This window comes from Enoplosus armatus, chromosome 13, assembly GCF_043641665.1.
Source record: "Enoplosus armatus isolate fEnoArm2 chromosome 13, fEnoArm2.hap1, whole genome shotgun sequence".
NCBI lineage: Eukaryota > Metazoa > Chordata > Actinopteri > Centrarchiformes > Enoplosidae > Enoplosus > Enoplosus armatus.
The window spans coordinates 16,577,451-16,590,019 of NC_092192.1; the positions used below are offsets into that span (position 1 = coordinate 16,577,451).

General features: G+C 39.7%; 1 protein-coding gene across 1 annotated transcript; it reads right to left on the minus strand.

Moving 5' to 3' along the window:
* Positions 1-7,969: 7,969 nt before the first annotated feature.
* On the minus strand, positions 7,970-9,040 carry gja2 (gap junction protein, alpha 2). The gene has a single exon (XM_070917862.1). It carries the CDS (start codon positions 9,038-9,040, stop codon positions 7,970-7,972), a length of 1,071 nt encoding a protein of 356 aa, XP_070773963.1.
* Positions 9,041-12,569: the final 3,529 nt, after the last annotated feature.

Consider the following 12,569-nt stretch of genomic DNA (forward strand, 5'->3'; position numbering starts at 1 on the left):
AGTGGTATCTTAAATGAAGAGGAGATTTTAAAATCTGGGGTGCAATGTGTGTGTTTGTGTGTTTGTGTGTGTGTGTGTGTGTGTGTGTGTGTGTGTGTGTGTGTGTGTGTGTGTGTGTGTGTGTGTTTGTGGCTTGGGAGTTCAAGCAGATGATGATCAGCAATGATGGCTGATGAAACAAATAAGACACAACATCTCTCAGACTCTGTAAACACTGTTGTAACAGTCCGCTGACCAACACCGCATAGTCACATACTGTAGGCTGACGTTCTTCAAATCTGATTATGCATTTTCAATCTTGGCAATGAAATTTGTTCTCTCGTGTAGCCTCAGATTCTTAGCATTTTGAGTTCAGTTTAAAATATTTTCCCCCTATATGCCATGGAGCACATACAGTATAGTTTTGTATTGTATAAGGGACGTTCAATACTGAGTTACAAGAGTCCGCAGGAAGATTCTCCTGGATAGCTTGATATATTTTCTCTTCCAGATTACTAGTCAGTGCTGTAGTGAAACACTAAATGCTAACGTGTCCTGTGACTTCAGTGTCTCCTGTTCTTGGGCAACAGTAGTGTTATTCTGTAAACGTCCACTTATTGTGAGAAACACCAGCTTTTCAGTTGAACAGGCGCAGAGTAAACAGCAGTACAGCGAGTGAGGACAAGCGGTAATCTTGTCCCCGGAAGCCGTAAATTGATTTCAGAGATTATCTGAATGACGATGTCGGATACATTTTATCGAGAGCAGAAAAGATTCAATTATGGTATCACGCATTCGCAATAATATACGAGAGGACGCCGTACTGCCACAGCACATCTCATCTGTCTTGTTGCTCCAACAGCAGCACACGCAGTAACAATATTATAGCATGACTTCAAGTGTGTCATACTGGAAACTATGATTTATAACAGTGAAATTGTTTGAATTCCACAGTGCTGCTGTAGGGACGTCTCCTGCGTCCGCTTGTGAAAATAAGCTGCGTGTGATCTTCACAGTGCGACGGGTTGATGTACTGTGTGCTTATGTCCGTCTCAATGTATATGTAGGATGTTATTGCTCTAGTGTAAGTGCAGCATTTTGTACATAAAAGTCAGTTCAATAGTCGTTTGATTATTGTATTTATGAGGCTTGTGTTGACAATGTAAGATACGAGCTAGTGGACTGTTGTGGACACCTTTTTTGAAGGACATTTTGTTTCAAATCTCAGGGTGCAATTTGTGTAAAATAAAAGGGAGAAAAGGGATATTTTTTCGACCTGGGACAAATAAAGTATATGACTGAGTTATACATAGCCTACAAACGTCTGTCACGTTAAAATATAGAGCATGTGTAGCATAGTTACAGGTTGCCACATTATGCTAGCCTCCAATGGACAGCAACTATTAAGGCTCGCTACAGAAAGCCAGATTTGATTTACAGTATTTCAGTTGTTTTCTTTTTATCTTCTGCTTTCTTTCTTTGTTTTTGCTTCTGTCTCCAGTGAATCATTTGCACAGTTTTGTTTTGAGATTCACAAGTTGTAGATATGCCTGTATCTCTGCCAGATCTCCAAGGCTTTGGATTCCAAAAGGTCACGACCGCTTCAGTTGCAGCTTGTCACCTCCGGCTGCCAAATTCACAAGTTTATAGAGAGCTTTTATCTCAGCTTGTGTTGTAGAGGCTCAAGTGCAAGTGCAATTCTCTGTTTTCTATATTTGTATTATTTTGCCATTTGCTAGGAACATTTTGTTGTTATTCTCTTAAGTCCTTAATTTTTCACTTCAGACTTTAGGACCAATCTGAAATGTATTTCATTGTGTAATGATTGACATATATTGTTGAAGTGAGTTGTGTATATACTCATTGAAAATAAGCATTTTACAGACATCCATAACTCATTTGAACTGAAAAGACAAATCTGTTTACATGACTAATTAAAGAAAATAATCAAAATACACCCCATTCACCTTCAACATGTTGTCACTCAAATCCAAAGCTCCATGTGTGACTTCAGTACTTAAAGCCATGATGAAACAGTACTGAGGCGGCAGAGTTTCAGCAAGAGAGCTCAGCCTTCAGGTGCTGAGCAGCTGACCATATTGCAACTTTTCACAACACATTATTTCAAACAATCACATCTGACCATGGTCTGACTATTTCAGTACGACTGTTCCCCGTCTTCGAACTTCAAGAAATTATTATAAAATGCAAATAACAACCTCTTATCAAAGAATGTGTTGTAGTCTTTCTGAGAGTTTTTCATTTCAGTTGATTGCATGTTATTTATTGCATTCTATTCCTGATTATTTGATAATATCTTAAAGATTAGAAATCATATCAAAAAGACAAGTTTGCTTTTAAGAATTCCTTTGTTCGACTATATGAAAGAATTGTTAAGACAAAACAAACCTTCTGATGCTCAGTAATTTCCTAACTGTATTTTTTAAGGCATAGCTTTTGGAAAATGGCATTTTTTTTTAGCCCAAAATAGTTTGTGGTTTCCTCTTGGTGGGGAAATAATTAAAAGAGATGACTTTGTAGGAACAGAGGAAGGAAAATCAGAGGGTTAGAAATCTTCCTCACTCTGGCGCGCTGTCAGTTTTGCCATTAAGCATCAGAGTGAATACAGTAGGCATGGATAATGCTCCAGCTCCTGCATTAGTATGTTTACCAAGTCCTTATATGTGCAAATGTGGTCTACAGCTTTTAGAGTCTGTAGCTTTGATTGAAAGCTTGTTTTATGTGAAGCACAGATACTTCTGTTTACTTGCTTGATTAAGATTTCATCTTTTTTTTTAATCTTCATGCAAAGATACCACAATAAAAAGTGATAAATCTATGAATAACAAGGTTTGGGTCATTCTGAGTGTCACCTGAAGCACCTTATATCTACACACCCCAACATGAATTATGACAAGTTAGCTGGTACTGGTTTATTTGTGTTGTAAGGGTCATAAGCTTCTGTCTGTTGGCGTTACCTGTCATGTTTATATTTGTCTATATGCATCTGAACAGCTTACCATACAGGGATATTGTAGGATTTTATTGTATAATAAATATAGTCATGGATGAATAACCAAACTGTCCTTGTTCAATTCAATTTTATTTATATAACGCCAAATCATAACAGAGGTCATCTCAGGGCACTTTTCATATAGACCATACTCTCTATAACACTAACATTTCTTGTTTGAGAATCAAAATTCCTTTTGAAAAAACATCATTTTTAAGCCGTCACAACAACGAAAGAACAGTGACTCTACAGTATCTTTATTTTACAATATCTGAAATATATTCTCTCCTGTTACAAATACAGTATGTCTACCAGTGAAATCAGTGGCATGTCCATGTTCGTGCTGTAATACGTGTTAAGTACTAGGAATGTTAAACCAGCAATTTAACCAAAATTCGGGCCTTTACTTGGGGGAAGCGAAAACAAGTTCTGAACACAATGTTGTTGTTTTTTTGTTTCTTTTTTTACAACTTTTTAAGTTGATATGGTAAACTTGTTAGCAGTTACAGAACGTCCAACATTCACTCTCTTTTAGCTCTGTTTTTGGTCTCTGCCACCTCCTGAGGGAAATAACTGGCTTCAGCGGCTAATGTTCACCAGCTAGTCTCTAACTGTGTCTATCTGAGCAGGAAGTGTACGGTGTCGGTTTTTAGAGATTTTTAGCTGTAAACAGCTATGAGAGCAGTGAGAGTGAAGTTGCGGGCTGGACAGATAAACAGTGAGCTGAAAGTCACTACAAAGCTCCATAAAGCCGAGTGTAGCAGCAGATTTCGCTGATAATTATCATCACTACAAGCCTCTTTCATATTGTCATTTAATACATTGTTATTATAAAAATATAAATTACACCGGCTTTCAATCTCTGTTAAAAAGGTGGATGGGGCAGTTATGACTCCAAAAATGCTTATTGTATTTGTCATAGTTGTGAGAGAGCCACCAGACTTCACCCAGAGGTCTCTAAATTAAATAAAAACCCACAACTAACTACTAATAAACAACTAATACTGTCCCTGGCAAGCTTCCTGTCCAGATCTGGGCCAACAAAAACCTTAAAGGGTCCCACTTTATCTGGTGCTTAACCTACAGTAAGTATGACCATTATAATGGAAAGATCCTGGCATCCTCGTTATAATGTTATAATGCATTTTGAAGATAAGAGCTTCATGGCCCTGAAATGAGACTTTAAATGAGACTTTAAAACATTACTGTGCTTGGTGACAAAAGGCCAATATACACTAAACTACACTGATAGTACTCCACATGTATATGGGCGCAGGATGTAATAGCATTTAAATAAACAGAAATTAAATCCACATGCAAATGGTGTGTAGAGCATGTAGACAGAACAAAATGAATTATGGTGCCACCATGTGCCAGAGGCCAAGTTTTAATGTCTTGGGGAAAGAAGCACAAATCTTGTTTGTTATTCCACAGGTCACTCTGCTCCATTAGTGGGTCATATATTGACCTGAAAAGCAGGCTTTATGATGGACACTTACAGTCTCACCGCTCACCGGTGACAAAGCAGCAACAAAAATAGTCTGTTTATGGCACAACAAAAGTATAGGCCCACAGTAAATCATCATTAACAGTGAAGCGTCCCCTCATTGACTCGTCCTAAAGCGTGCACTCTTATTCTGATTTATGAGCAGCAGTGTGACTCGGTGACGGACAGTCTCTGTACATCACTCGTACTATTCTGGCTCAGAGATTTGGTTGCATATGGTTGTAACCCAGAGTTCATAACCTTAACCCCCCCCGTCACCTGTTCAGCTTTCAGCCTTGTCCTGTCAAGAGAGCTCAGGCTGCTCTGTACGTTTGAGAGTGCTCGGTTCATAACATTAATGAAAGCCAATGGAGACCTAAAGCATTTCTCTGATGTTCTCATAGACAAACTGTCCTACCTGACCAGACTAACACCAAAATGCTGCTGGCGCTTTTACATTTAAAACTTCTCTAGACTTGTAACTCACGTCACTCACAGACAACAAGTGTTTCCAGTATTTGACTAAATGAATGAAATGACTGCAGTTGTTAATCATGCTGCAGGGCAGTGAACAGATGATACACTATCATTACCGTGTTGTGTTGTTTAATGACTGTGTCTGAACCCTCCGGTGCTGCTTCATGACTTGATACACAACGAGCCTCTCTGTCTTTATTTGGGCTGAATTCTTGGCAACAACTTGTTATTGTTGCTGATGCGGGAGAAGAAACTTTTTTTGGCCCCCTACCCCCATTTCACCCACAATGCTCCTCCCAAGTCTGCATGAGAGCTATTTCTGGCGACAGTGAGGAAGTCTTTGAAGCACAGCTCTCACCAGTATATGATGGTATGTGCTTTGGAGATGGGTCCAGCCACACCGCACTCAAGTCTGAGCGTGTTTGCTGCAGCTGGTGGAAAGCGAGCGGTTAAGGTGGCAACTTCAGGCAAAAAATAGCAGCCCTGCATCGATACGCTGTATCGTCGTATCATAGCAGCGATTGCACAACACAGTTACACAAATCATCACAGAATATGCTTACTGTAGTGTTGTTTGTATCAGATACAAACCCTCTATTTATTACAATACGTCATTGAATTTTTGTGTTCTTAGAGCAGCTTTATTTAATATTATATAACATATTTTCTATGGTTAAAAAGACTAAACAAAAAACAGATCAATTCAATACGGATATAAGACTTGTTGATGATATTATATTATATAATAAAGAGTACGGGCTAGACCTGCTCCATATGTAAAATGTCATGAGATAACTTTTGTTGTGATTTGGTGCTAAATAAATAAAATTGAATTAAAAAAATTTAATTCAATTGATTGGCTCCCTCACATAACGATCACCAACTCCCATCCAATCAGGTGAGAGTGTAGCATTTGAACGGACAGTTGTCCACAGGAGTTGTCTACTGATCAGTGTTCAGATTGGGACTTTTCTGCTTTCGAGGAACGAAACCTTTTACTTCCTGAGTCCCTTAATAATGACTATCTGCCGAAACAGAGTCCGATCTAACACTTTTACATACTTAAATGTTGATTAGATATCGACACATTGGTACTGTTACAAACGGCCTCCGGTGATGTTTGTCATTTTATCCAGCAAAAGCGACGGTCAGCACCAGCTAAAAATGAGAAGCATGCTAGCTGAATGTTTTTTTTACACTGAACTTTGCTAATGCGAAAGGGGCAGCGGGATGCTCACACTGTAGGCTGAGGTGGACATAAAACAGTAGATTATAGTAAAGAAAGGATCACATTTTCGTTTGCTTTATTTTAACTGATACAGATCCATTAAATGCCCAGATTAGCCCCAATATGGATCCTTAGTATTGGTTCGGGAGCAGATTAAAGAGACTGTGAGACAGAAATTGGTATGTGGCTGGTTCAGAAGCATGTGATATATTGGTAATACATATTTGCATGCATTTTTCGATGGTGATGTTAGGTTTTCAGTTCATGTGACATTATGTTGATCTTTGATTAAACTAAAGGCACTTAAACTCAAACAAGGGAGTTTTTCATATAAAGTTCAGATACACAAAGTGAAGCTTTTCTTTTCTTTTTTTAATCTTGTGAATAGGCCCAGTGAATAAATCTCAACTGTCCTCTGGTCATTAGTTGAAAAAACAGTAGTTAAGAGTTTGCAGCCAAATTAATCAGTAAGATTTTCAAGTCTACATCCACTGAAATGATTAAAACATTCATAATGAGATGACCAAAACCAAACTGTGCTCATTAAAACATGTGACGTCCCAGTACTTGAAATCTAGACGTCACACGTGTGTCTGCTGTGATAAACACTGAATCATCAGTCATCTTGTAAGAGTTTTATGTGAATACTAACATAGTCTGGCTCTGAAACTGTGACATTTGCTGTGCTGGAGGATGAATAATCATCCAAACCTAATCAATAACTTCGTGGGGAGAAAGAAATGCATGTTATTTTTAGCCTCTTGATAATCATGATGACTTAAAACATGAATATTGACAGAACACATCAGTTTAATCAAATTACACAGTCACAAATTCAGGAAGTATAATAATTGGATGTTTGTGTATATACATTTCATCTACTTTTTGTAGCAAATCCAAATAAACATTAACATTTATTGCCCATATTTGATTGTTACAGAAGTCTTCTGAAAAGATGACAGATCTAGAGTGGAGTATCGCATTGTGCATGCTCCACATTTACAAACAGTAACTTGGCAATAAAAGCTGAAGTGTCTCCCACACATTTCACATATTCAAACTGCTGTAAGAGGTTGATTACTGTAACACACTGACATGAGTCTAACAACAGGTTTTTGCTTTTGATTTGACATCTTGTAACTCACAGTTTTACTTTAAGTATATTGCTTGTAAACAAAAAGAATTCTCAATTTATCTGCGTCCTTATCACCCACAAATATGCAACGTCATCCATGTCAAAACTATTGAGAGAGTGCAAAAAACACATTTGAGCGTTAATAAATCTGCAAGTCAACATTTTAGGAAATGCAGGAGCAGGTTTGTAGACACAAAACGTTTTCTGAGCACCAACAAAGAACCATGAGCGTAGTTGATGATTTGAGAGGAATTAAGACTTAAATTGTAATTTAAGTGAGAAGTGGAGCTTCCTTTGCTTATCATCTTCAAAGTTATATCTGTCACACTCAAACTCAAGGGTAAATTTTATTCAGACGTCACCATATTAAACCCTGCTTTCAAAGTAACGTCACGCTCAGATTTATTTATGAGAACATATGACCATAAGTGTCTATTAAAGCCTGTTTGTGATGACCACTCACATTAAAAAGTCCTGTGAGCTGGACAGTTCTCAAAAAAAATTGCATGCAATGCTTGTTGAACATTCACAAATCTGTCCCTGTGTGCTCTCAAATCTTGACTTGCAAATTGGTCACAGCAAAAATCTGTTCACTAATTTCATGCATGCCGGCATGTTGTCCTGAGTCTTGGATAAAAACGCAGAAGGGCCCTAGATCTTCAGGTCATCCAGCCTGCTCTTGTTAGTGCTGTGCTTGCTTGACTGACTGTAGCGGCGCAGATTTTCAACGGGCAACTCAAAGACAGGGCTGGAGGTTTTGCTTTCCTTCACATCGTCTCCGTCTGCTTTACCTTTTCTCTCCACGGCCATATTGTCTCTGTTCTGCTTGTAAACCACCTTGCTGTTGTAGGGGCTGTAAGCAGAGTTCGGCTCTGCCATGCTGTACTTTGAGTCCGTAGGGAAAGGTTCGGGCACTGCAGGATGACCAGCAAAGTAGTTATAGTTCGGGACGAAGGGCATGACCGCCTCTGTTAGGGCCTTGGGAGCCTCGCCTGCAGCCTGTGATCGTCTGTAGCGGAGGCCCTGGTGGCACTTTGTGAAGCCTAGATGGTACATTTCCACCAGGTTGAGCAGCAGGGAGATGCAGGCTACGGCCAGCATGAAGAGAATGAAGACCGTCTTCTCGGTGGGTCGGGAGATGTAGCAGTTCACCATATTAGGGCAAGGCCAGCGGTCGCAGGTGTACATGGGCTTGAGCTCAAAACCGTACAGGAAGTACTGAGCTACAATAAAGGCCACTTCAAACAGGGTCTTGAAAATAATGTTGAAGACGTAGGTTCGCAGCAGTGTGCCTTTCAAACGCACATGGCCCTGATTGTCTTTAATTGGGGCCCTCTTGGCCTTGTGGCCATGTAACTGCTGCTGCTTTTCATTCTGGATGGTAAGGTCCTTCTCTTTCTCTTTCTCTTTTTCCTCCATGCGGACCAGATGAAGGATGTGGCCCAGATAAATGAGAGTTGGCGTGGAGACAAAGATGATCTGCATCACCCAGAAGCGGATGTGAGAAATAGGGAAGGTCTTGTCGTAGCAGACGTTCTGACAACCAGGCTGCTTAGTGTCACACGTGAAGCCCGACTGTTCGTCGCCCCACACCTTCTCAGCGGCAGCTCCCAGCACCAGGATGCGGAAGATGAACAGCACTGTAAGCCAGACTTTGCCCACAACGGTGGAGTGCTCCTGGGCGCTCTCCAGAAGCTTCCCCAACAAGTTCCAGTCCCCCATAGTGGCTCAGAAATATAGACTCAGTTTTAACCACAAAACCAGGAAAGACACCTAGAGGAGAGGGAGAAAATGTAAAGTGTAAATGTACAAGCTTCATCAGAGACAATTTTATTTTTACTTGGATTAAATAAACACTCAATACTGTGGCCTAGCCATTTAAACAGACTTGTACAGTATGTCCTGAAGCTACACATCAGGCCCTCCTTTTACATCGTTTAGGATGTGAACATTTTTGTCTATCTTTTCTAACTTGCTGAACCTTCCAAAAATACAGTCTATGTTGAAATTTAAAGATCTCCTCCAGACATGTTTTAATACATATAAATTGTTCTACTTTGAATAATAATTTGTATCTGAAATGTTCTTTTCACAAAACAAAGTTAAATTATCTTGTTAAACTCTTTGAAATGACATTTAATCCTTCATTAAAAATCCAGAATCTATAAATACAAGTTGAACTGCTGGACAACAGGTGTTTCCTGCTTCACTGTAAAGTCCATGCTCAGTATATGTGCGCTGGAGGCTTTAAGTTTCCACGTCACACTTTTGCAAGTTGAATATTGGACATATATATGTCACAAACAGCTTACTGCTGCATGTGTCCGATAACGACACTATGAGAACAGTGAGAATGAACCAAAACAGTAAAGTTGTGGGCTGAGAAACCAAAACAATGAGCTCAAAGAGGCTAAAATACTCGTAGGGGGTGGGGTACGTAGAGGTGAGGGGAACTGCAGAGACGGGTGAACATTTTCTGTGGGTCCATCAATATGTATGTTTCACATTACACACTGTCATTTGATTGATTTCTATTGTAAAAATATTGTTTCTAGCAGCTTTAAAGAGACATTTAGAAGCAAGGGGCCACGGCAGGATCCAAATAAACCTGATGTAAGATACAGAATCTTGTGACCTCTGTCACATACTTAAATGTGGGAAGCATGACGTAAATATTTCCATTACAATCACATTCAATCCAATAAACAGATGAAGTCAAAACTGTGCAATTTACTCATGACATTCCTTGAATGTATATCATAATATATATGCTATTTCTTTTTTCTAGCGACATATTTTGCAAACACCCCGCAACCAAAGGCTGCTGTACTTCAGAAAACCCAGAGGAGACTTACCAATAGAAACACTGATTGATCATGAATTCACTGTTTGTATTCCCAAAGGTTGTGTCCTATCCATTGCACGCTGATAAAAAGGGCCAGGACACAGCTCACTGTGTGTGAGAGAAAGCCCTCGAGCAGGCTGGGGAGACTCTTAGCGTCTGCATAGGTCTTGTGACACAGTACCCAACAGTGCTCCCCTACTCCAGAATTAGGTTTCTAGTTTAGATTTCAGGGCCTATTGGTTACAACGTAGCAAAAAAATAACTTTAAAAATAGTTGTACTTGTCCTTTAGAAATAGGGCTCAGAGGTAGACAGACTGTGAATCTGAGCACCTGTTTGAAATACATAAAGATTGTCAGCCAGCAATGAAAGGATCCCGAAAACACTAGTAACTGTTGTATGTGTACTTAAAACCGAGCGTATACGTAGATATACTATATATAAGATACCGTAGATGGAACCGTAATACGTGTCAAAATGATTTATTTATTAAGAAAGACATACCTGATAATGTTCATCTCCCTCAGCAGTGCAGATCTAGAGTCACTTGATGACTGAGCTGCTTCAGTTCACAGAGAGGCCATGTTCTCCTGAACCACTGAGGAAACTGCAGCGCCAAGATAAACTTCTCTCAGATAGTTTTCATTGGAGGCTCTATGATCCCGCCTGCTGCCCTCCCACTCTGACCCGATCAATGCCCAGTGTTCAATGAGCCACCACAACTAAACCCGTCTGGTTGTAAGTGCGAGCCCAGATGAAGACATCCCAGCTTGTATAAAAGTATAAAAAAAAAACCTCGCTTAAGAGGTGTTTCTGTTCAACTGAGTGGCAGCTCAAGAGTCCAGTGAGGATGCAGGTTAGTCTTACATGTCAGTGTGCTCTAAATATAAGTCACAGTGGAGGGAGTGGCTTTGTTGTCACTCTCGTGGTGATCTGACCCTTGACTGTGTGGAGGAGCGTCAGGCGCTGTGGAGCCTTCCCTCACTGCTGCAGTGAGCGTTAATGACTGGCAAGCTTTATGTGTGATGATGCTACATACAGACAACGTACAAACTTGATCCTGTTCTCAAGTGTCATCTGAAAGTACTCTGTGCTTTGTGTCAACTCAAACTTTAGCTAAACGCTTCATTTATGGCTTTTATGGCCTCATTTTTCTCTGGTGCAGACCACACAACAGTGTTGTAGTAACTGAGTACATTGACATTTAAATACGGCACTTGAGGTACTTGTCTTGTGTTTCCACCTTCTGCTACTTTATACTTTAATTTCACTATATTTCAGGGGGAAATATTACATTTATTTGACAGCTGTTACTTTTCCATTTTGTCCAAAATACACGTTCAACTATAAAATACGTTGCATCATTACAGATTACACAGTCAGAATGTATAGAAATCAGATATAAGTAGGTACACCCTGACTTTTAAATGCTACTTACACTTGATTGCATCGGTAACAAACCCCCTCAAATTACTGTAATATACTGTATGTCACAATATAACACTCTTAAAGGAGCCATTGTACATAACAAGTACTTTTGGTACTTCAAGATATTTTGCAGATAATTCTTCTGTACTTTAATTTAAGTAAAATGAAATACATTTTTGAAGGAAGGACTTTTACTTGTAATTTAGTAATTTTTACTTTCTTCTATTAGGATTTTTACAGAATCAAATTAATATATATACTTCCACCATTGCCACACAACATGGCAACAGTTGATCAGTGACAACTTTTGCCATTAAAGCCTGATCTCCGCCATACACATCATCATACAAGATGACTACTGATTAATGAAAAAGCTGAGTAGTGTTGCAGCTGACTTTTCTAACCTAATAATTTGCTTTAAAAAAAGATCAAAATCAGCCTTCTGATGGACTTCTGATGAAATTTTTCCAATCCCTTCAACAAAACATGTGTGGGCGGGACTAAGATGCCCCACAAATAACATGACCTCTGCTCGCAAGCACAGTTACCAGCAACACTAATCACAGACAGGAATAACAGGAACAGGGATTTGTTTTTGGTACAGTTCTGCCAATATGCTTCTCGTCAGTCTGATCTCTATAGATGGTGTGTGTCGACACGTTCCATAAAAAGAGAAGTGCCCTCATGCTCATGGCAGGTCACGGCAGGTCCAGCTGTCTGCAGGGTCAACCATTGTCACCTACACACTGACCCCCTCCCACGGCGAGGCTATTGATAACCCAAAACCCTGCACTCTGGCCTTCAGAAGGAGAACTTAATCAGCCTGAGATGGTTCCTCACAGATGGCGTCACGGCTCAAAGGATCTCTCGTCTAAAGATGGTGACTGTGCCACCTAATGTGTGATGAAGTTTCATTCATTTTTTTTGTCATTTTTCTCCCAATCACACTGCTGAGTCTAACTGCTGCTGTCTGGTAACT

Excerpts from the sequence above, each read along its gene's own strand:
- gja2 (XM_070917862.1), bottom strand. The coding sequence starts at position 9,040 with ATGGGGGACTGGAACTTGTTGGGGAAGCTTCTGGAGAGCGCCCAGGAG.